This window comes from Peromyscus californicus, unplaced genomic scaffold (assembly GCF_007827085.1).
Source record: "Peromyscus californicus insignis strain IS unplaced genomic scaffold, ASM782708v3 Scaffold_20__1_contigs__length_68692818, whole genome shotgun sequence".
Lineage (NCBI taxonomy): Eukaryota > Metazoa > Chordata > Mammalia > Rodentia > Cricetidae > Peromyscus > Peromyscus californicus.
The window spans coordinates 63522001-63546980 of NW_026294503.1; the positions used below are offsets into that span (position 1 = coordinate 63522001).

At 52.4% G+C, this 24980-nt stretch overlaps 1 protein-coding gene across 1 annotated transcript; it reads left to right on the forward strand.

Annotated features, from left to right (window-relative positions):
• The first annotated feature begins 80 nt into the window (after window positions 1-80).
• Wnt1 (Wnt family member 1) lies at window positions 81-14816 on the forward strand. The gene is made up of 4 exons (XM_052748859.1): window positions 81-11064; window positions 11705-11958; window positions 12651-12916; window positions 13405-14816. The coding sequence occupies exons 1-4, from the start codon at window positions 10961-10963 to the stop codon at window positions 13891-13893; spliced, it is 1113 nt and encodes a 370-aa protein (XP_052604819.1). The 5' UTR covers window positions 81-10960; the 3' UTR covers window positions 13894-14816.
• Window positions 14817-24980: the final 10164 nt, after the last annotated feature.

The following is a 24980-nucleotide window of genomic DNA, read 5'->3' on the forward strand; positions in this document are numbered from 1 at the left end:
CCCCTCCCAGAGCCCGGGGCATCCCCACCCCACCCGCACCCCACCCCCTGCCTTGACCAGGGGAACGCAGCCGCTCCCCCCCAAAAGCGTACACACACACACACACACACACACACACACACACACCCTCTCCCCCGACGCCCGTGATCACGATTAGCCCCACTCCGGGGGAAAGCGGCTGCCGGAGGTCCTCTCACCTGCTCGGGGGTCTGAGAGGGTGCAGTGACCCTGACTAAGGAGCCAGGAACTGGTCCCAATGGCAATATCTTTCATCGTTTTTTCTTTGCCTCCGCTTGCCCACCGAGAGTGGGCGGCTGGAGAGCCCCTTTAACACGCTGACGACGGAGCTGGACGACCTTCGAGTTTCTGATAATCTCCTGTAGAGCCCAAGAGGCTATGCGCACCGGGGCACTGGGAGCCTGCAAGTGAGGAGCCACTGTGCGGCTTGGCTCCCGCCCACCTCGGAGCCACACGCCTGCCCCTTGGGAGGGGTCAGCTTTGGCCTGAGAATTTGGCCTCCGTCAAAAGCTCGGGTAGCTCCAAAGATCTCCAGTCTGCCCCTATGATTATCCCCTTCTCTTGTAGGCTTCCTCTCCAGGGTCTCCTATTCGGAATTCCTGAATGAACTCTTGAGATGGCCCAAATTCATGCTTCATGCTCGCACATTTGCTTTATAAGGGTTGAGGGGAGGCCTCGGGAATTCCAAATGGAACCCAACTCCAGGGCAGCTAGTAAAGAACCTGGCCTGGGTGCGCGCAGGCAGAGGCATGAACGCCTTACCTCTGGCGGCAGCGAAGGGGTTAGGCGCCACCACACTCCCGCCTGACTCACCCTCCTAGCTCTAACCACTGCGGACTATTTTTGCCAGAGAGGGGCCTCAGGCTTCCCAACCACCCCCAGCCCCTGCCAGACCGCAGCCCCAAGCACAGCACCGCGGCTGGCCCTGCGCACCCAAGGCACATGGACTCAGGGACGACCCCCCAGGAAACAGAAGCACAGGGCTGGTACCCACAACCACCACCCGTGGTGGCAAGCAGCAATGCTGGGCAGCCAGCCCCGGTCTGTATTCTTGCAAGTCTTGCCTCGGCCTGAAGGGACACCGCTGGCTAGGTGTCTAAAAAGTACAGAGGAGGTTAGGTCTGTGGGGCTATTCACTGCGTGCTGGGGAAGAGAGGTTCTAGAGCCAGTGTGCTAGACAGCCTGGACCACAGTAGGGTACTCTTTCTGATTGATTCCACCACCTCTGGAGTAGGGAAAGGCGGTCCAAGACCTCCTGAACCTCCTTCTCATTTAGGGGTAGAGGGCCAAACCATATATGACTTCTGAGGTGGACAAATACAATTTCAGTAGCTTTCATCCTTACTCCAGAATCCAGGATCCTCACCAGTACCCTATCCTCTTTCCTGCCTGTCAGTCTGGGACTCACCCAGGCCCCTGGAAGGGTATTTCACAGCCCTTTTCTCCATCAGTACCTTATGGACATTTATGTTTCTCCACGTGGCTGTGGTCCCATTCCCACTTTCAATTTTATTTTGTCTTGTTCCTATTTGTCCCCTCTCCGATGCTATCCTTGACTGGCTCCAGCATTTTGTCAGATGTAATGAAAGGGCTAAGAAAGGCAAGCTGGAAAGTGGTGGCCCACACTCTTAATCCCATCACTTGGGAGGCAGAGGCAGGTGGATCCCTGTGAGTTCAAGTCCAGCCTGGTCTGCATAGTGAGTTCCAGGACAGCCAGGACTATGTAGAGAGACCCTGTCTCAAAAAAAAAACAATAACAATAATAATGAAGGGGCTAAGGAAGATCAGCAGCCAGAGGCTCAACTTCTCAGTGGCCTGGGGGCTCCCCAAGTTGGGCTATCCCAATCCTAAGAGCTCCCCTGCGGTTCTCTCCTGGCTGAAGTCTAGTTCTCTGATAGAGGCTATGGGCAGGCAGTGGGTGGCCTGAGTTGGCCCTCGGTGCCCTCCTGCCGACCGTCTGGCCTGAGCACTGACCCACAGGCAGCTAGAGGGCGGTGGGACAGGCGGGGCCTGGAGAGGGCTGTGGGTGCACACCCATTGCCTAATACCCCAAGCACGCAGCCAGCTCCAAGAAAGAGGAGGAGCAGGAACCAGAGAGACCTTGACAAGGGTTGGGACCAAAAGACAAGAGGGGGTACAAAAGGGGGCCGCCATGGCTACGGGGAGGAAATGGGAGCAACCTGGTCCACCTTCCCTTCCATGAGAAAAGTAGAAGGTTACTCTTCCCCTCGTGAGGTCGGAGAGTGTAGCAAAACTCTGTGGGAAGAACATCGAGGCCCTGAAGGGCGGAGGAGTGTCAAATAAAAGAGTGGGGGCCTCTGGAGATGGGGGGGATCAAGAAACTGAGGCGGTGGCTACACTCGGGAACCTCCTCCCCCTCCCCCTCCCCTGATGTTTGCCTTGGCTGGGGTCTTGGGTGACTCATCTGTTGCTAAGCCGCTGATAGGGGCGGCCAGCCCAGGGAACCCAAATTATAGGCCCGGGAGGGATGGATGCGCCTGTGGCAGTGAGCTCAGCCCGGCTGCCTCCCTCCACCTCGCCGGTCTTCCACTGCAGTACCGAAGGCCACCACCCAGAGGCGCCAGAGATGTGGCAGACACACCTACTGGGCTCCAAGGAAACCCCCACGTTCGGCAGTTAGCCCCAACAAAGCTTGTGGACCACCCTAGGCAATTTTACCCCCTCGTCTACTAGAGGCCCTTGGATGGGCTGCCCATTCCCAGCCCGAAGCGTGGTGCCTGCTGCCTGGCCTGTGCTTCAAAGGCATGCCCAAGAACTCTGATCTTTCTAGATCCCAAGGTCTAAGCGAAGCTCCCTTCCCCCACCCCACCACCTCTCTCCAGGACCTATTACACCTATTCCGAGGGCCCTGTTTTGCTACTGCGTTTCTACTTCAATCCTTTGCAGTCAGCTGTAGCCAAAAGTGATAGAGAGATGCGGGTCACATGCGCCTGTAATAAGGAAGCTGAGGCAGGAAGATCGAGAATCCGAGGCCAGGGGACCGGAGAGATCAGCAGTGATGAGCGCTTGTTGCCCTTGAAGAACCCGCAGGTCCAGTCCCCAGCACCCACGTGGTGGCTCACAACCATTCATAATCCTAGTTCCATGGGATCCAACAGGCATGGGTGATGTGCACATACATGCATGCAGGCAAAACATTCATACTATAAAGAAAAATAAGTAAATCTAATAAATTTTAAAACAAGAGAGGATTCAAGGCCAGAGCTAGGAGTGGCAGCTCATGAGCCATGCCTTTAGTTTGAACACGGGAGAGGCCGGCCGAGGCACGTGGATCTCAGTGAGTTCAAGGCTAGCCTGGTATACATGGTGAATTCCAGGCTAGCCAGGGATACATAGTGAGAGCCTGCCTTACAACAACAACAATAATACCTCAAGATATCTAAGAAAGAAGATTCCAAAAGACAGAAAGGTACACAGACCTTGAGAAAGGACCACACTTGGTATGTTCAAAAGATCAGAGGGATCAGTGTGGGGGAGTAATTCTTAAGCGGAAAACTGAAGAACCAGAAAGTAATGGGGTCAGATCCGATGATGCCTTGTAAGCTACTGTAAAGGTTTTTGGCTTTTGAGTGAGATAAGGAATCATTGAATTTGGTCAGGGAAATTCATTTTTATTTGTTTACTTTTTAAATTGTGTGTGTTTGTAGGTGTGTCCTGGGAGGCCAGAGGTGCTGGAGTTACAAGGCACTTGTGAGCTGCCTGAAGTGGGCGCCGGGAATCGAACTCAGGCCATCAGCAAGAACAGCATGTGCTCTTAACCACTGAGCCATCTCTCCAGCCGCAACTTCATTTCTAGAAAGGATGGTCTTGACTACTGTTGGGAAAAGCATGAAGACTTGATAGGAAGAGGTGACCGTGGCTTCTACCACCACACAGCAGCTAGGGGGTGGAAGGGGGCCAGCTGCTGTGTGAACTTTACAGATTGAGGGTCAGGGTTTGCTAACAGCCTAACATGAAGTGTAAAACCCATAAGCCAAAGGTTGATTCTAAATTTAAAATTAAAAGATATATATAGTCATGTAGCTAGAGTTTTCCTGCCTGGCCCACAGTCAGGACAAATCTCTCTCACCTGCCAGTCCCACAGCCGCTCAGACCCGACCAAGTAAACACAGAGACTTATATTGGTTACAAACTGTATGGCCGTGGCACGCTTCTTGCTAACTGTTCTTACAGCTTAAATTAATCCATTTCTATTAATCTATACCTTGCCACATGGCTCGTGGCTTACCGGCATCTTCACATGCTGTTTCTCATCGTGGCAACTGGCAGTGTCTCTCTGACTCAGCCTTCCACTTTCCAGCTCTATTCTCCTCCTTGTCCCGCCTATACTTCCTGCCTGGCCACTGACCAATCAGTGATTCATTTATTGACTAATCAGCAACACATTTGCCATACAGACCATTCCACAGCATAGCCAGATAGTGGTGGCTACACCTTTAATCCCAGCACTTGGGAGGCAGAGCCAGGCAGATCTCTGAGTTCAAGGACAGCCTGGTCTACAGAGTGAGGTCCAGGGCAGCCAGGGCTATACAGAGAAACCCTGTCTCAGAAAAAAAAAATGATATATTATTATTTTATTCTATGTGTGTGGGTTCTTTCTTTGTTTTGTTTTGTTTTTTTTACTGTTTGTTTGTTTGTTTGAGACAGGGTTTCTCTGTGTAGTTTTGGTGCCTGTCCTGGATCTCATTCTGTGCTGGGATTAAAGGCGTGCGCCACCGTCACCGCCACCGCCACCGCCGAGCTGCATGTGGGTTCTTTATCTGTATGTCTGTAAACTACATGTGTGCCTCCTGCCTGCAGAGGCTAGTCCTGGTTCCAAGATTTTTGCCCTGGGGATGAAGGCCAGCGCTGTCATTTACTGAAAATGGCTGAAGAAAGAGGAAATTAAGCAATGGGGGGGATTAAGAATTAAGTGGTGTTGGACATGTGAACTTCAAGGCGCTTACTTAAGTGTTAGGAATACATTGGAGTCGGGGATTTAGCTCAGTGGTAGAGTGCTTGCCTAGCAAGCGCAAGGCCCTGGGTTTGGTCCTCAGCTCTGGAAAAAAAAAAAAGGAATACATCTAGAATTCATAGCCAGTTACAAATCAGGAAACATGGGGGCTGGAGAGATGGCTCAGCGGTTAAGAGCACTGGCTGCTCTTCCAGAGGACCTGGGTTCAACTCCTTCCCAGCACTTACATGGTACTTATAACCATCCGTAACTCCACTCCCCGGGTATCTAATGACTTCTGGACTCCACGGGCACCAGGAACACCAGTGGTACACAGACCATACCCATACATATTAAATACATAAAACAGGAAAAATGGAAGCTTGGAGTCAGAGAGTTTACTAGGTGAGTGAACAGGCCAAGACCAGCTCTCACTGGGAGTGCCTGAGTTAGCATTCTTGCTTCTTTCCTTCTTCTTTTTTCTTTTTTTTTTTTTTTTTTGGTTGAGTCACATGTAGCCCAGGCTAGCTTCAAACTCTATATGTAGCTAAATATGACCTTTGCTTCTCAAGTGGTAGGATTACAGGTGGGTGGCTGCACACCTGGCCTTATCTTTTCTTTATTTTTACCATATCCATGGTCCAGCTTAAAACACTACATATGCTAGGTAAGGTCATCTCTGTGTGTGTGTGTGTGTGTGTGTGTGTGTGTGTGTGTGTGTGTGTGTGTGTTATACACATTCATATGTGTGCACATGCAGAGGCCAGAGGTCAAGGTGAGACATCTTCCTCTATTGCTTTCTGCCTAATTTTTTTTTTATTTTTAATTTTTCATCTTCTTTCTCATTTTTACTTTGCTTATTATCAGTGTGAGGGGTGCTGAGTGTGCATCATGGTGAGCACCTGGATGTCAAGGACAGTTTTGTGAAGTCAGTTCTTCCTTTCTTTTTCCCACTTTGACACCAGTGGTCATAGATGATACAGTTTCCTGTTTTTCAGTCTGTTTCCCATCCCCATAGAATTATACCAATATATCCGATAAAAAAAAAAATGTATGACACCAGGCAGTGGTGGCACATGCCTTTAATCCCAGCACTCAGGAGGCAGAGGCAGGCAGATCTCTGTGAGATCCAGGACAGCCAGAACTACAGAGAGAAACCCTGTCCCGGAAGACAAAAAAAAAAAAAAAAAAAGGGGTGTATGTGACCCAGGCCTCCGTGATGAAAAATTCCTTGAAAACGAAGTCAGTTTACCCATGTATATTGATCATTCCCTTGAGCCATTTATGTGGGGCACTATTTGCAGAAACTCCTGACTTTTAGACCTGTGCAGGATACTGGACCATTCCACATTATCCCTCAGGAATGAATCTTTGGAGGAAGCAAGTATGCTAGGCTAAGATCAGGCCTGAGGAGGACATTTCCCTTAAAAACAAACAAACAAACAAACATTCCACCAAAGCTACATTTGGGTTCGTATAGATCTCATTTTGAAACATTCACACCTCGTGAGATGCCTCAGTGAGCAAAGGAATTGCCACCAAGTTTAATGACCTGAGTTCTGTCCCTGGGACCCACATAACGGAAGGGGAGAACCAACTCTTACAAGTCGTTCCCTGAGTATGCATGCTATTGCATTGTGTCTCTCTCTCTCTCATACACACACAGGCACACACACAATAAATGTGGTTTAAAAATTTTAGTTGAACACAAGTACCCCAGGAACAGTAACTAAATGTATCAACCATTTCTTCCATAGAGTGATTTGCGCCTCAGTGGGAAAGCCTGATCAACTCTGGGAGTCTGAGTTCTTTGGGATCAGACCTGGGTGCTCTAATCAGACACTGTACCAAACAAACAAACAAACCAGGAGAGATGGAACAAGAGGTCCCCAAAGACTTAAAAATCATTTTCTTGCCGGGCGGTGGTGGCACACGCCTTTAATCCCAGCACTCGGGAGGCAGAGCCAGGCGGATCTCTGTGAGTTCGAGGCCAGCCTGGGCTACCAAGTGAGTTCCAGGAAAGGCGCAAAGCTACACAGAGAAACCCTGTCTCGAAAAACCAAAAAAAAAAAAAAAAATCATTTTCTTTCTGTGTTGCTTTTGAAAAGGGACCACAGCCTGCTCTGCTGCAGACTGGCAAACCACTGAGCCGCTGACAAGTAGAGTCCACATAGGCTTTGAGCTCACATCTCTGGGGTGTCCGGCCTGAAGGAGCATCCCTCTAATCTCCACTCCAGAGGTAGAGGCTGGGAGATCAGAAGTTCAAGGCCAGTTTAGACTATATCTTGAATTTGAGGCCAGCCTAGGCTACTCGAAGACCTTATCTCAACAAATGAACAACAAAACAAAGAAAGGCTAGGAAGATGGCTCAGCATTTAAGAGCACTTGCAGAGGACCAAGATTTGACTCCCAGCACCCACTCAGTGGTTGACAACCGTCAGTAGCACCAGTTCCAGTGAATCTGACGCCCTCTTCTGGCCACTGTGGGCACTGCACACACATGGTACATTCGCAACATGTGGGCAAAATATTCATACACATAAAAATATTAAACAAGGGCTGGAGAAATGGCTCAGCGGTTAAGAGCACTGGTTGTTCTTGCAGAGGACCTGAGTTCAATTCCTAGCAACCACATGGTGGCTCCCAACCATCTGTATTGAGATCTGGTGCCCTCTTCTGGCATGTAGCAGAACACTGTATATGTAATAAATAAATCTTTTTTAAAAAAATTAAGCAAAAAAGACCCTCCCCTTCCCCCAGAAAATTAAAAGAAAAAAAAAGAATAACCACTGGGTTTGCTTTTGATTTTGAGATAGGATTTTACTATGTACCCCAGGCTGGCTGTGCTAGATCTCACTGTGTAGACCAGGCTGGCCTCAGACTCACAGGGATAACCTCACCTGCCTCTAACTTCCAAGTGCTGGGTTAAAGGCATGTACCACCACTCCTGGTCGCTCCAAGACTTTTTAATCCTCCTGCCTCGGCCTTCTAAGTTCTGGAATTGGCAGGCAAGTACCACCATGCAGAACTGGTCTGAGATTTATTCACTCTATTTTTCATTAATTATTAATTTGTTGCTACCCTATCTCAGGGTTGTCTCAAATTCGGAGCCATCTTCTTATATAAGACTTCCAAGCGCTGGGGTCACGGGCACACATGCTCCACCATGCCTGGCTGGTCTGGTTTTGTTTGTTTGTTCATTGAATTGCTTACATTTATCTGTTTCGAGTGTGTATGTACACGTGCAGAGATCAAAAGGTTTTAGATTCAGCTCTCCTTTCATCATGTGGGTCCCGGGGATTGAACTGGGGTCATCTGCCTTACCAGCAAACACTTTCACCTGCTTTTAATTTAGTGTATGATGTGTATGCGCTTGTACATGTATGCACACTCACATGTGAATGCCCCTGGAGTGGAGAGAGGAAGTTGGAGATGGAGTTATTGGTAGTTATAAACTGCCTGACCTGGGTGCTGGAAAAGAAACTCAGGTCCTCTGGAAGAGCAGCAAGTTCCCTCTCCCTCTCTGTCCTGGAACCCAATATGTAAACCATGCTGACCTTGAACTCAGCCTGCCTCTGCCTCCCGAGTGCTGGGATTAAAGGTGTGTGCCCCCATGCCTGGTCCTGCTTTTGTGTTTTGAGAGTGTCTCCTATATGCCTGGAGGTAGAAGATAACCTTGAACTTTTGCTCTTCCTGCCTCCTGAGTGCTGGGGTTACAGCCATGTGCCACCATTCCTGGTTTTTCCGTAGTCTGAAGATCTAACCCAGGGCTTTATACATGCTAAGCAAACGCTCTACCCCAGTCCCTGGGGACATAGCTTTAACATTGATTCATTTATTGGCTGGGACCTTGAACCTGGATCCACTGCCTCATCAATTGTTTCCTCTGTAAAATGGAAGAGAGGAAAAAATATTAGAATCCTCCAGGAGTGGGGGCTTCTCTGTGTGGCAATGGGGCATGATAATCAAGCTGCCAGTGCCCCCTGTATCTCACATCGGGAACAGCAGCCTGGAAATCCTAGGCTACCATGGCCCTGAAGATAACTGGGGTCTCAGGCAAGGAAGAGTGTGCGAAGGAAGAGTCACAGGACTGAGGATGGGGGGAAACAACAGAGCTTTGGGGCACTGCAGAAATCTGGGAGAAAAATCCAATGAAAAGCAGAAAACACATGGGAGGCACAAATTTGTTAACCTTTAAAAAAGAGATTTTATGTATGTGTGAGTGTTTTGCCTGCATGTATGTATGTGCACCTGTGTGTGCTTGGTGCTAGTGGGGTTCAAACAACACCTGACTCTGGAGTTCCAGGTCCCCGAGAGCCATCACGTGGGTGCTGAGAACAGAACCTGGAGCCTCTGCAAGAGCAGCCAGTGCTCTAAAGCACCAAAGCACCGACCCATCTCTCCAGGCCCCCACATTCCTTCATCTTGAGCTAGGCAGGCATGGTGGCACAGGCCTGGAATCCTGGCAGTCAGGTGACCATCATGGAATCTACACATTAAAATTCGGTGTTAGGTAGAGTCACACAGCAAGATCCTGTCACACAACCAGAAGCAGCCACGGAAACAAAACAAACCTGCTGTTGCAGGTCCCTTTCTCTCTTCCCAGTCCTCCTCATCACCTGACAATCGCTCCACTGTGCCATCCTTTCCGGGGCTAGTTGCCAGAGAAACCTGGCTCATCTTCATGACTCTTTCCACTAATGACATGCACAGGTTGACACACGCCGGAGAGAGACACCATAGGATGACACAAGGTACCCAGAGCGACAGAATGACACATGCATGCACATAGTTAATCTCCCCGCCCCCACACACACTCACTCATCCACCCACCTGCAAACACAGTCCCAGACACTCTCCATTCTTGAGTCAGGCTTCTGGACAGCTCCTGTCGTATCTCCCACCTCCTTCCTGACCCACTGCTTAAAACGGTGACTGTAGCAAAAATGACTTCATGATCTCCCTGTCCTGAGCCAAATTACAAAATGATTTGGAAAGGGCTCAAAACGCCCTTCTTTAGAAGTTTCTGGATACACCAATACACAGGAGCATGCACCTTCAGAACACATGTGTATTTCCACTTGGCCTCACATTGTGACACACAGACACTCGCACTCTCCTAGCCCACATAACGCAAACTGCTGCATGTTTATGAGTTCCTCTCTACCACGAGCTCGGTTTGGTCAGCCTACCCGACACCCCACGCCCGGGAATCCCTGACCACATCTCCACCCATGCTCTGTCTCTCTCTTTTCCTTCTCTGTCCCGCCGTCGGGGTTCCTGGGCGAGGAGGCATCTCCGCCCCGAGTCGCTGGCCAGAACCACAGCTTTTACCCCGCCATTCAGGATAAGGAAGAGAAGAGACCACAGCGGGAGGCGGGGGATGACAGGGTGACATCGAGGGGACAGCCCCACCGCGCGCGTGGGGAGGCGATTCAGGCTGCAGACAGGTTGTCCCGAAAGACTTGGTCTCCGCGCCCCCTGGCGGATGCTGGTCCCCGACGGGCTCCGGACGCGAAGAAGAGTGAGGCCGGCGCGCGTGGGAGGCCATCCCAAGGGGAGGGGTCGGCGGCCAGTGCAGACCTGGAGGCGGGGGCCACCAGGCAGGGGGCGGGGGTGAGCCCCGATGGCTAGCTAGTCCGTCAGCTCTTTGCTCAGACCGGCTAGAGCCACAGCCCCGCTCGCTCCTCATTGTCTGTGGCCCTGACCGGTGCGCCCTGGTGCCATAGTGCGGCCTGGAGGGGCAGCCTCTTCTCGTCATTGCAGTCAGAGCCGCAACTATAAGAGGCGGTGCCTCCCGCAGTGGCCGCTTCAGCCCAACAGCCAGGGCAGCAAACCATGCTGCCTGCGGCCCGCCTCCAGAGTTACTAGAGCCAGCCTGCGAACTCTCACAACTGCCCTCAGCGCCGCGTCCAGTCCCACCACCGTCGCGGGCAGCCACCAAAGCCGCCAGAACTGCAGCACAGAACCGGCAAGGCCAGGCAGGCCATGGGGCTCTGGGCGCTGCTGCCCAGCTGGGTTTCTGCTACTTTGCTACTGGCACTGACCGCCCTGCCCGCAGCCCTGGCCGCCAACAGCAGTGGCCGATGGTGGTAAGTGAGCTAGTACGGGGTCGCCACTTGTCCTGGGGCACAGAGCCAGGAACTGGCCCTACCCAGCTCCCACGCCGTGGGGATCACCAACCCACAGACTCCCTCCTGCACTATGACTTCACCACATCCAGGGTGCTCTCACCTAAAACTAACCCAAGGACCAGCTCTGCTGAAGTGGGGCGAATCATTCGCAGGCAGAAGCCCAGATACATCAGGCTCAGAGCCCACCCCATCTAATAAAACTCCTTCCCATGAGCACCAGGTCGGGCCTCATTGTGGTGGGTACTTAGGCGTCCCTCGGGTCTCGAACCGAAGAACCAGCTATTAGCTTGGAAAAGGGTGAGAAAAGGATGGGATTCCTAAACATTTCAAGGTGGGCAAGGCTGCAGGCTGGGATTCCTCTCCGGGGCTGTCTTGAAGGAAGATGGAAGCCATGCATGGACTCATAGTGCCTTCTCTGTCCACTCGTCACACCTAGGGGCTCAGTGGTACCAAACTCAAGAACCCGGGGAACTATTATTGATCCTCTATTGCTCTCTCTAGGCACACAGGCCCAGGCAAGGACAGGGTTGGTTCAGCCCGCGTGATTAATGTGCAGGCCCCTTCCCCAGACTGAGCCCTTATGCATCCATCCCACCAGGGGCATCGTGAACATAGCCTCCTCCACAAACCTGCTGACGGATTCCAAGAGTCTGCAGCTGGTCCTGGAGCCCAGTCTGCAGCTACTGAGCCGCAAGCAGCGGCGACTGATCCGACAGAACCCGGGGATCCTGCACAGCGTGAGTGGAGGGCTGCAGAGCGCCGTGCGAGAGTGCAAGTGGCAATTCCGGAACCGCCGCTGGAACTGCCCTACCGCTCCCGGGCCCCACCTCTTCGGCAAGATCGTCAACCGAGGTGGGTGCCCAGGAAAGCGACGTTTCCGGGATTAGGGGGAAAGCGGGGTCAGCTCCAGGGCATGGGCGGGCGAATGCAGGGAAGATGTCTCAGATGTCCTAGGGTTCCGCGATCCACCTGCGGACGGCCAGATGCCCTGCGCTCACGCTCATAGGTCAGACTTAGGCTCCAGGTTCTTTCCAGCCAGGCATTTTGAGCATGATCTTTAACTTTTCTGAGCCACTGACCCACAGAAAGGGAATTCCGGATCGTGGGCGCTGGGCGACAGTTAACCTTTTCCAGCCTCCCTCAAAGGTGCCTTGGGAAACTGCTCGCTGAGGGCCGGGGTTGTGCTTCGCACTCAGCAAAGTTTGCTCTGCCAACACCGACCGACCGAGAGTTTGGTCTAGTAGAGTTCTTGGCTATGCAGAGTTGATCTACTTGGGATATCCTCTTTGGAGCTGTCCCACTTACGCTCTAGACTCCCATTAAAGCATGGTGAGAAGTGTATTCATGGATTCACGCACGCGCACCTGCTTTCTCTATGAGACCTGGAGACCAGCTTTTCAGCACTTCGGCCTATCTGTTGTAGGTTGTCAGGCCTCCAAGGGCCGAGTCCAGGTGTTGGACTGTAGGGTACCAAGCCTTTCAAAGAGGGTGCTGACCCGGCTCCACGAGGCCTCTCAACTGGTGCGGGGTCGCTTCACTCACAGGCTGCCGGGAAACAGCATTTATCTTCGCAATCACCTCCGCCGGGGTCACACATTCGGTGGCGCGCTCCTGCTCCGAAGGTTCCATTGAGTCTTGCACCTGCGACTACCGGCGGCGTGGCCCTGGGGGCCCCGACTGGCACTGGGGGGGCTGCAGCGACAACATCGATTTCGGCCGCCTCTTCGGTCGAGAATTCGTGGACTCTGGGGAGAAGGGGAGGGACCTGCGCTTCCTCATGAACCTTCACAACAACGAGGCAGGGCGCACGGTATGTCGGTATGTCGGTATGTCCGGCTGTACGCTGGAGCCAGTGGCAGGAGCGGAGGTGGAGTGGAGTAACGGTCCAGGATAAGGACAGAGGCACACGGAGAGGGCTTCCTGAGGGAGTGGGAGTCTAGGAGGGAAGACGGAGAAGAGGTGGTGGCCGAGGGCAAAGGGATCCCTGATCTGATGACAGACTAGGTTAGGTTAACAGTCAGTGCAACACATAGGATGTATTGCGATGGTTCCGTGGCACGCTTTTGAAAAATAAAACTGACTCGCTGGTGTGGCGCTGTCTGGCCCCATTTCAAGCAGGCCATTTCGCACTTCCGCTCCCCTGGACTTAGTTACACCTGGACCTTGGTTGAGGTTTCCACAGCAGTCACGACGGGGTGGGGGTGGGGGGTGGGGTGGAGTTGGAGTGGGTGGTGGTATGTAGGATGTTGGCTTTGACCCTGCGACATTTTTTCCTTCCCTCCTTCCCTCCTCCCCCAGACCGTGTTCTCCGAGATGCGCCAGGAGTGCAAATGCCACGGGATGTCCGGCTCGTGCACGGTGCGCACGTGTTGGATGCGACTGCCCACGCTGCGCGCCGTGGGCGACGTGCTGCGCGACCGCTTCGACGGCGCCTCCCGCGTCCTGTACGGCAACCGGGGCAACAACCGCGCTTCGCGGGCGGAGCTGCTGCGCCTGGAGCCCGAAGACCCGGCGCACAAGCCGCCCTCCCCTCACGACCTCGTCTACTTCGAGAAGTCGCCCAACTTCTGCACCTACAGCGGACGCCTGGGCACAGCCGGCACAGCCGGGCGTGCTTGCAACAGCTCGTCTCCGGCTCTGGACGGCTGCGAGCTGCTGTGCTGCGGCCGGGGCCACCGCACGCGCACGCAGCGCGTCACGGAGCGTTGCAACTGCACCTTCCACTGGTGCTGCCACGTCAGCTGCCGCAACTGCACGCACACGCGCGTGCTGCACGAGTGTCTGTGAGGCGTTGCGCCCCCGGGAACGCTTCCCCTGACCAGCTCTCTGGCACTCGAGAGACCCACCCCATTCGCCCACCCTGGCACCTCCAGTCACGTTCCCGAGGTTCACAGTGACCCATCTCTCCCACCTCCTACCTGGGGGCTCCTTAAACCACTTGCCTGAGGCAGTAGGAACCCTTTTGCCATCCTGAGGGCCCTGCCTCAACCTACCTCCCTCCCTCTTGGTGGGAGACCCCTTGTTGCACGGCCCCCTATTTGGTCAGGGGGCGAGAGGAGGGTTCCTCTTCTCCTGGGGGAGGGGGGTCAGTTATGAGGTGGAGGTGTTGCAGTCCCAGCTGTACTGTGTCAGTGACCTCCCAATCTCATTCCACCTCTTCTTCCGCTCTCCCAGCGTCCCTACAGGCCCCTTCCATTCATTGTCTAGCCAGCACACCTGGGCAGCAGGGTCTCCCCCCCCCCCACCCGTAGCTGAAGTCAGAGGTTCCAGGGTGAAAGGGCGGCTGTGATGATGTGGGAAATAAGGTTAGAAAACCCAGCAGAAAAAGCTCCATTCCCCTAGTCTCTGTAACGGAGCCACTGAACAGCTGTGAAGCATGCCTCCTTCAGCCACCTCCCACCCCTTCCTGTCCTGCCTCCTCATCAGTGTGTAAATAATTTGCACTGAAACGTGGATACAAAGCCACGAGTTTGGTTATGTAAATAAAACTATTTATTGTGCCGGGTTCCAGCCTGGCTTGCAGAGACCGCCTTCACCCCGACTCCTCTGTTCTGCCCTTAACCTCGTTGTTATCCAACTTTTTTTTCTTTTACCCAGTTTCTCAAAGATGCCCTTGCCCACCGGATCAGTATTTCCTTCCACTGTAGCTATTAGTGGCTCTTCACCCCCATCAATGTATCTTTCTCTGAAGAATAAAATCGCTATTTTTATCAATGACTCTGTTCCATGAATCCAGAACACAACGAGGTTTACAGTGCCCGCCCCCCAAGGATACTTACTTTTCTTAATCAAATAGAAGAGATATATTGTTGAAGAACTCTTTTCCTGGTCCCAAAAGAGGACCCTGAAATTCTGACCCTTGGGTGACCTTAACTGGGGCCACTAGGGATCCAGGTCTCCCGAGAGACCTGCCTGCCCAGGAGCCCATGCGGGGCTCTCCTGCCTAGCCTAGCAGCAGCTCTTTGTGTGAGGAGAACAAATATGTCAACTTGGTGGGGATCAAACAGACCAACAGTCTACTTCTCCTACCTGAAAGAGTTGGGACAATGGTTACAACAGAATGATGGCTGTGACCATGTCCTGAAAAACAGAAAGAAAAGCCCAAACTGAAAGGGTGTCCTTGTCCCTGAGGTAGAGGTCCTCTTTTCCTGGGGTCTAGGCTTTGGGCAGTGGAAAGGCACATGCTTGTACAGGACGTGGAAATACCTTATGAGCACCCCAACTCTAGCCTTGGGGTAAGGAAGATCCAGGTAGCAAGTCATGGGCCCTAGACCTGGACCGGAAGCTTACAGACACTGGCATGTATGATGAAGAAGAGATGAGCGGAGGCCTCAGCATCCAAACAGGAGTGGGCCTTAAAGTGGCAGAACCCCAAAGAAACCCAAGAGTGGCTGGTCCACAACCAAATCACTAAGCCAGCAGCTCCCACAGAGAGCCAGAAAGAGGGCTCCTCTGTTAACAGTACCTGCAGGACACCTCTGCTCACAGTCACCGGTCAGTAGGATAAGAATCCTGCTCACACTGCTAAACCTGACTCCAGTTCTTTCTTCCTGCCTTCCTTGTCAAACCATACCCTTAGCCCTCGTGAAGGAAACATGAATCTTTCCTAAACTCTATGGCTTGTCCTTCACCATAGCCCCTTCCGCACAAGAGATGACCAGAAAGACAGGAACGGAAGCGACCAGAACATCCACCTTTGCAAGAGCAATCACTGATCTCAGCCAACTTGAGAGTTTCTTCTTCTTCCCAGGGTCCTTTGCTGTCTTTGAAGGCTACCACTACTCCCTGGAGGGTGTGAACTATGACCTCTGTTGGTTCTGAGCTCTGTGTATGGGGAGGAAAGTAGATTCAGGGCCTGCTCAATCCTACAGTGACATTTCTTTCTCTTTCTTTCCATTGGCAGAACTAGCACCAACTAGCACCCTCTCAGTTCTGATGAGTGGACCCAATTTGGAATAGCAGACATCTAAAAGGCCCTGGGTTGGCCAGCAGAGGCAGTGGCTCAGGCCTTTAATCCCAGCACTCAGGAGGCAGAGGCAGGTGGATCTCTGTGAGTTTCAGGCCAGCCTGTGCTACAGAGTGAGATCCAGAACAGGCTCCCAAAAAGGCCCTGGGTTTCCAGTGAAGGTCATCCAGCAGAGAAGTTAGTGGGCTGTCCCAGGGTGCGTGTGTGTGTGTGTGTGTGTGTGTGTGTGTGTGTGTGTGTGTGTGTAAGTTTTGGGGGCACCTCTAGACAATGCCCAGTGGTAGGGAGAAGCAACAGGGTGGGTCAACCAGGCTGTGTCCAACCACACTCACCTAACTCCTAACTCCAGGAGCTGGAGCTCGTGGAAACTGGGGTCCTGAGCTGAGCTGACTTGCAGGAGTTGGAAGAAGAGCTCTCTCTTTCTCTGTCTCTCTCTGACTACCTCTGTCTCTGTCTCTCTCTCTCCTTCTCTGTTCCTAAATAGGTGTTCAGCATATCTCTTGCTTTCTCAGTCTCCATCGCCTTGACGGTTAATTGGGAATAGCCATCATTGCCCTTTAAGCAGGTGATAAGGTTTAAGTGAGACAGTGTTTGTGACGGCTTGGGTCATGTGAACAATGACTGATACCTTTTCTGGACCAGCCATGTGTCAAATGTTGGCAGTACAGTGATGTGTAAGCCAGAGACCCAGTCAGGGGATCAACCATGCCAATAAACATTGTCAGCATAACTGGGGGAGGGCAGTTTACAGGGAAAGGCCCTCTGTGTGCACAGGAAATTTGAGGACAAAGTCTAGTACCCTATCCTTCAGCATGGCAAACACCCTTCTCTTCCAGGGGCTGGAATTTGGAAGAAGGTTGCCATAGTGAAAACACAGAATAAGGCTATGTCCTAACAGAGAATTCACAAATAAAATAAAGCTTCACGTAGAAGGGCTGGGAGTGCGACTCGATGGTAGAGCATGTGTGAGGACCTGGGTTTGATCCCCAGCACTTGGTGGAGGTAAAGGAGCTCTGGGGTCTACAAGCACAGTCCAGGAGCTGAGTATTAACCTGTGTTATCTGTGCTGCTCTCACTTGGAACTGGAATCAGTAGATCAGCAGATCTGATGTTGGCTTCGGGTGAGGGCTATACCTAGAAAGAGTCTCAGGGCTCGAAACACCAGGTGATGGCCGTAAGATAGGCAGTCGGTGGTGGCGCATGCCTTTAATTCCAGCAATTCGGGAGGCAGAGGCAGGCAGATCTCTGTGAGTTCGAGGCCAGCCTGGTCTACAGAGTTAGTTCCAGGACAGAGAAACCATGTCTTGAAAAGCCAAAAAAAAAAAAAAAAAAAAAAGATAAGATGACCTCTTCAGGAATGTGCCTGAGGAACCTTCCTGCAACTTCCACCCACTTCTGATCATCAGGTGCCACACAAATACACACCAGGGGGATCTGGGGTTGGCGAGGACCCTGGACACAAAGCTGACCTCAGTAAATGCTGCAGGGACTAGTCCTGAAATATCCCAGGGGTGGCGGAAAAGCTGGGACAACAGAGATGGCAGGCTGCACAGTCCCTGGGGGGGGGGGGGTCAGCAAGCCGACTCCATGAACACCCCGCCGCTTGCACCTTGGAAAAACCCAGTCAGTGGGGCTGCAAATACCCTAGGGTGCAGCCCCCCTTCCCTATGGCCCCAGGCAGGCTCAGTCCTCTCCTCCAGGCCAGAGGGAGAAAAATAACAAAATGAGGAGAAAATAAGCTGTTTGGCTGTGGTGTGAGCAGGAATATCCGTGCAGAGCTGCCCACCACGCACCCTCACTCACTTTTTCCACACCCAGCCAGGGCCCAGCATGAGACAGACCACCCCCTTGCCCCCTCCCCCGTCTGGTCTAAAAGCAGACACACTGGGTTGGTGAGAGAGCAGCAGGTTATAAATATGCCCAGGGAACTGCCGCCAACTCGCTCCCCTGTCATTCCCTGGGAGGGGGGTAGGGTGGGGTGGCATCTAAGGAGGAGCCAGGGCTGCCCTATTCCCTGAGGCCCAGGAGGAAGTGGGACTTCCAACCAGCTACTGCAATATTTATTTATTTATACCTTTCCCAGGTGAATGACCCGCCGCTCTTACACATACATTTGGACTTTTGTTTATCTCACACACGGGGGTTCCCCACCCTCCCTGGTACTGTGGCCACAGTCCAGCATGAAAGGGCTCAGCCGGGCACTCAGTGTCAAGGTGCAACCCCGGGCTGCTTCTTTTCCTTACACCCTTCAGAAAATAGCTCATTCACTCATTCATTCATTCACTCACTGAGCAGGTTTTTCCCGAGGTGTGCACATACAACTGCTGTCACGAGTGTGCGCACGCACGCACGCACGCGCGCACATTCTATTCCTGTGTGTTCACATCAGCTCCAGCCTCTCCTGCATGCAGGGTCCTCTGCCTTTAACCCGGCAGCCTCCTGGAGTGGGGCGGGGTGAGGTTGGCTATCTGGTATCAGCATTGTCTCAGAGTCGTATGAGGGGCTGGAGAAAGGGGGCTGAGAATAAGACCCCTCAATGTGCTGCCTCCTTTACTTTTCGTGGTAGATAGGTCTCTTTCTCTTCCCTTTATCCTCGCCGTGACTGCAGTGTGCCAGCACGTAGGAAGGGAGAGCCATTCTGTGGGATGCTGAGGGTTCCGACTCAGGAGAGCCTCCTGCCTCCCAGACACTTGCGAAGTAGGTGCCCATCTAGGCAAGAGGGGCAGCCCTCCTCTTCCAGGGCCGGACCCCTCCCTCCTCCCTCCTCCCTATTAATCCTCGGAAGTGAAGGGGCCGTCCTTGGCGGCCCTTCAGCCCTATTGTGGCCCCTCGCCCTCTTGGGCTGGCGTCTAATTAACTCCTCCTGCCTCTGGTTTTGTGTGCCCCCCTTACTCTACCTTGTCGGCCCCGCCCCTCCGCTCGGCCCGCTCCCCCCGACGGACATTCCTGTCAGGCCGGGCCAGTGTGCCAGGGCAACCAGGGCCAGACCGAGGCCTAATCCCCCCTCCGCCTGGCCGGGCTCAGGGAGCCCCACTCACCTCCCGGCTCTCTGGGGGCTGCTCGGCTCTGCTGTGGCGGAGACGCACAATCAGGACAAAGGCACAGCCCCCAGGGGGCTAACTCAGCCTTCACGCCCAGGTTGTGCGGCATTTGGGGAGTTTAATGAATTGTCCATCACGCCTTTCAGGGCCCGCCCGTCAGCCTGGATTAATCTTCGGAGCCCTGGTGGGGTAGGAGACACTAAGCCTGTATTTATTACTCTGCCATTGTCACTAATTGAGGTAATTATCTGTGACTCTGGCCTGGCCAACAATGCTGCATTCACTCCTGGGACCTCGATGGGCCTGGCTCCCACTCTCCCGCACTAACCCTCCCTCCCTTCTTCTCCAAAACGCGCCAAGGCCTAAGATGGGCCCTGGAGCATGTTGGGAAAGTGGACAGCATGCCACAATGTTCCACCTTCAAGAGTGTCTCCTGAAGCCTCCACCACTATGAAGATGTGTTGAGGAGAAACCTGATTCTCCTAAAGTAGATCAGAAAAGAAAGCAGACAGGTTTGTCAGGCAGAGCCTTCAAAGTCACAGCCAGGCTGGCACTCCTCATTTGTGGGTAGGAGGCACCAAGCTGCCCCTGTAGCCTCCAGGACTCTGGAGTGTTAGGAAGCATACTATTCCCTACTAGGTGTACTCTGAAGAGGTCCCAGAAGCTACCAGAGCTGACAGAGTGACTGTGGGTATGTTGGAGAAGGTCAGAAAGAACAGGAAGTGTGTGTCAGGGAGCCGAAGGGCAGGGTGAAGAGCCATCCTGAGAAGAAGCAATCCAGAGTCAGAATATCCCCCAGGTCCGCACCAATGTGACAGTTAATTAGTGCCGAGTAGCAACCTCAAGAATAAACTAATTTAGATACGTGAGTAGTCCCAAAGAGTAGATGCCATATGAAGATGGCTTTCTGGGCCAAGGGGATTGGTCCTGGGGAGCAGGGGTGTGTGTGTGTGTGTGTGTGTGTGTGTGTGTGTGTGTGTGTGTGTGTGTGTGTTAGTGTGTGTGTGATGTGTGTGCACGCGCGCGCGTGCGTGTGGGGTGTGTGTGTACATGTGTGGGTGCACGTGTATGATGTGTACACACATGTGTGTGTTTAAGAGATAATAAAAAGGGAAGACTTGGATGAGAGTAGATTGTGAGATCCTTGAGGACAAAAATAATTATGTTTGGGTCACTGTGGTTTTTTTTGTTGTTGTTGTTTTGTTTGTTTGTTTGTTTGTTTTTACAAGATCCTAATATTATACCTAGAATGACAGGATGGATCCGGCCAGTAGTTGCATAGAAGTTGAGGTCTGTCGGATCTTCTCGTAAACAGCTGTCCTCAGGCTCTTCACTCATCTAGTACTTGGTAGAAAGAGGTGTCTAGATCATTCCTGGACAGTCCTGGATGGGCAGCTGATCCAAAACGCTAAGGATCCTGGTAGCTCTCAGAGGTAGATCTCAGAGCTAAAGCTCGAGCAGCGCCACCTCGTGGTGAATGTTGGGAGAGCTTCCGGGGACACTAGCTGAGAACGCGAAGCTGCAGGCAGGTTTGGGGGGGCCCGCCATTCTCCTTCATGTTATGTTGTCAGGGCAGTGTTGCTGTCACAGTTTTTATTTTAAATCATCCCTCCATGTTTTGGAAGTAGTGGATCATGCATCTGAGGCTGGCCTCAAGTTTCCCATGTGCTGAGGATAACGGTGTATACCTGATTATTTTGCCTGCACCCCCTGAGTGCTAGGATTTGTGGGGCAGCCATACCCAGTTTATAGAGTTCTGGGGACCAAACGCAGGGCTTTGTGCATGGTAGGCAAGTATTCTATCAACAGAGTTACACCCCCAGGCTTAATTACCCCCTTCTTACATCATTCTTTTTGGAGGATGTGTTCCATGTCAAGCTTTAGGGGCTACAGAGTCAAACATAGTCCTCAAGCAACTCATATAGCAGCAAAATTCAAATGGTAATAAAATCAAAAAAGGTGGAGCTGGAGAGATGGCTCAGTGGTTAAGAGCACTGACTGCTCTTCCAGAGGTCCTGAGTTCAATTTCCAGCATCCACAGGGCAGTTCACAACCGTCTGTAACTCCAGTTCCAGGGGATCTGACACCCTCACACAGACATATGTACAGGCAATACACCAATGCACATAAAATAAAAATAAATAAGTTATTTTTAAAAGTCAACAAAGGTGCCAGGCGTGGTGGCACAGGCCTTTACTCCCAGCATTTGGGAGGCCAGTCAGGGGGATCTCTGGGAGTTCAGGGCCAGTTTGATCTAAATAGAAAGTTCCAGGTAAGCCAGGGTTACATAGTGAGACCCTGTCTCAAATACAGTACCATCACCACCACCACCACAAAACCAAAACAAACCAAAAAGAGAAAACATAGCAAAGGTCATGTTTAAGAATCAGGAAAATGTTAGGCACCGAAATACAGTAAGATATTTCCAGCTCAAAGCTATGTGTCATCTCTCTTTCAAATCCTCTCCCAAAAGTTCCTGTGTGTCTTTGGCCAGAGGCAGGGTCTTAATGCTTTTCCCATGTTGGCCTCGAATTCTGGGTTCAAGGGATCCCCACTCTCAGCCCTCCCAAGTAACTGGGACTACAGGTGCATGTTCCTGCCCCTAGTGACGGTCAAAGGTTTTGCCCTCACCTTCTCTTTTTTTTTTTTTTTTTTTTTTTTTTTTTTTTTTTTTTTTTTTTTTTTTAAGATTTATTTATTTATTATGTATACAGCATATATGACTGCAGACCAGAAGAGGGCACCAGATCTCATTACAGATGGTTGTGAGCCACCATGTGGTTGCTGGGAATTGAACTCAGGACCTCTGGAAGAGCAGTCAGTGCTCTTAACCTCTGAGCCATCTCTCCAGCCCAAATCTTTTTTTTTTTTTTTTTTTTGGTTTTTCGAGACAGGGTTTCTCTGTGTAGCTTTGCGCCTTTCCTGGAACTCGCTTTGGAGACCAGGCTGGCCTCGAACTCACAGAGATCCGCCTGGCTCTGCCTCCCGAGTGCTGGGATTAAAGGCGTGCGCCACCACCACCCGGCGCCCTCACCTTCTCTTAAACTCTTTGTGATCTAGACCTCTTTCTCCCCCGGGCCTGATTCCCTGTGGAAGTCTTATGTCTTCCCATATTCTGAATGTACCTCTTCCCTCATCTCGGTGAGAACTGTCTCAAACGTCCTTACTGCCCTCACCCCCCAGGAGACCCTTCCATTTGCCTTGGCAGAGTGCCCTTGCTTGTCTGAGCTCTTGGAATGCTTTGCTGGTGGGGCTTCTCTTCACGAGACACCCACTGGCCGTCCTTGTATGCATGTGATCGACTAGGCTTCTACCTGCCTGAGGACACAGGCTCCATGCCCTCTTTGTCTTGCCATCCTTTCCAGCACTGAGATGGGGGCATCATCTGCCCTCATTAAATGATGAATAGGCAGGTTCGTGGATAAGGAAATAGATGCGTGGATAGCTGGATATGGAGAGGTGCTCAGATAAATGGCAGACGACTTGGTGGACAGGTCGGTAAATGGATAGTTGGGGTGCACGGATGCATGGATGGAGCATCCATCCACAAAATGGCTCACAAATCCTAGTTAATACAAGGAGATTCAAAAAAAGAGCCTACCCCATGCCATGCCATGCAGAGGCAGGAACAGCACCTAGCTTCATACTTCCTCACTAATATGTGGCACCTTGGAAACTTGTCTCCCAGAGGACTTCATGGATGTATTCTCATTCCCTGTAAGTCCAAGTCAAGGACTTTCCCTCTTTCCTATCCTCCCCCTTCTTCTTTTTTAAACTCGGGAGGGCTCACGAATGTGAACGTCACCCCTGCACAGGCACGGTGTGAGTCTCCTCTCTCCATCATTCCAGTGTCAGCGCATGTGTGAGTTCCCTGAAGGCAGAGAGCATGCCTGGGTCTCCTCTGCGTCCCTGGCACACATGGTCAACGGGCAAGTGAGTAGTTACGGACAGGGCTCATTCCTGTCCTCCATGGACACACTTTGCACACGTCCCAAGTCTCTCCCGGTGTTCAGCAGCTTCTCTTGTCCGCCTCTCCTCTCTCAAGAACACATCCACACCGCTGATCTCCGTGGCCTGTGTCTGGGTTTTCTCACCCATTTGTCACTGGCCTCCCTCAGGACACCTCAGAGTTCTCCCAGGTCTGAAAAGGATGGGTTCCTGGCTCCCTCTAATACCTTATCAAGTATGAAAGAACTGTGGGGCAGAAAATGCCCCCTGTTTGGGGTCCCCTGTTAACCTAAGATCTGGTGCTCCCAATGGAGCAATCCTCCTGCCCCTGTAGTCTTTTCTCCTCATCAGGGAAGAAGTTGGGGGGGGGGGAGGTGGCTGTGGCCTCCTTCAGGAGGCTGGGTGGCTGGCAGACACAGCTAGATTTAGAAGTCATTTTCACAGCAGGGAGTCGCTAACCTGCCACCCACAGGGTGGCCAGCCTAAGATACTACTTACCAGGGTCTGGCCCTGAAACCTGCTCTCTCTCTCTCTCTCTCTCTCTCTCTCTCTCTCTCTCTCTCTCTCTCTCTCTCTCTCTCCTTCTCGCCCAGAACTCTGGCAAATGGTCCTGACTTCATCCTTGGCGAGCTCTGCTGGAAGGCGTGTGTTAGTTACCCTGACACCTTAAATGCCCAAGTGTTCCCTGGACGAAAGGGGTGGTTGTCATCTAACCTAGGACTTGTCTTTTTCCATGTTGGGAACCAAACTCAGGACTTTGTATGTTCTAGGCCAGGATACCCCCGCTGAGCCGCCCTCCACCCTTACTCTCCCAGGGATGGATTCTGCTCCCTGGCCCCTTATTTTTTAGAGACAGAATTTTGATGGGCTGAGCTGGGCTGGAATTTGCTATGTAAACCAGGCTGGGCTTAAACTTGCAAGATCCTCCTACCTCTACCTCCAATTTAGAGGAAAGTGCTACCATGCCTGGCATCTTTTCCTCTCTTTTTAAAATATATATTTATTTTTGCCTGGATGGCCCGGAACTCACTCTGCAGAACACCCAGAGATCCACCTGCCTCTGCCTCCTGAGTGCTGAGATCAAAGGTGTGCGCCACCAGCTGGGTTCCTTTCTAATTTTTATCTAAATGTCACCTCCTCCATGGACTCTCCCTGGATCTCATAGGATCTCCCTTGATTGACTCCTCCCAGAACTTAACACAAGAACCCAGTACTTCATGGTTTCATCTTCTTTATCACACTGTTGGGCAGGCCTTGCCACAACTACCCTTTGAGCTCAGCCCAGGGACTCGTTCCCAGGGAGTGCTCAGTCAAGGCTGGGTTAGACTTGGCAGCAGTCAGAACTGCAGTAGAAAGTGGTAAGACCTTTGGTATCTTTGATCTTTGCCCAAGGTGACCTGGCCTCCTTGGCCTCCTCCACTAAGAGCCACAGGAAATGTGTAGGTTACAGACAGGATGACAGGTCAGTATTCCTGGGGAGCTCCGACCAGTGAACGCCGCCCCTGGACTTGGGAAACCCGAATGGGCGACCCTCCTCCGATGGATGAATCAAGGCCCGCGGCTGGCTGTGGACTGGGGAGCCCTGCCCCCGCCCCCCTGCGTCCTGCCTTTGAGTCTCTCCGGGTGTGATGTCCAGCTAATCGGAGACTAAAAGCCGGAGTGGTTGGAGAGCGGTCTAAAGAGTTGCGATGGGAGCAGGGACAGAGGCGGGGCCCCGGGGACGGGTTCGACCTGGCGACCGAGTCTGGGCGAAGCCCCCGCTCCCGCCCAGCAGGCGGCTAAATTTACCTAGGCTGACTCAGCCTTTGCCCGGAATGGGGGGCGGGGGGACTGCACCGGGGCAGAGGGAAGAGCGGGCAGGGGTGGGGCGGGGGGCAAGGAAGGGAGCGTCCCAGCCAAGGAGACAGGATGGGCCACAA

Excerpts from the sequence above, each read along its gene's own strand:
- Wnt1 (XM_052748859.1), top strand. The coding sequence starts at position 10,961 with ATGGGGCTCTGGGCGCTGCTGCCCAGCTGGGTTTCTGCTACTTTGCTA. Across the intron at positions 11,959-12,650 it reads CGGCAAGATCGTCAACCGAG|GCTGCCGGGAAACAGCATTT; the intron begins GTGGGTGCCCAG and ends CTTCACTCACAG. Across the intron at positions 12,917-13,404 it reads ACAACGAGGCAGGGCGCACG|ACCGTGTTCTCCGAGATGCG; the intron begins GTATGTCGGTAT and ends CTCCTCCCCCAG.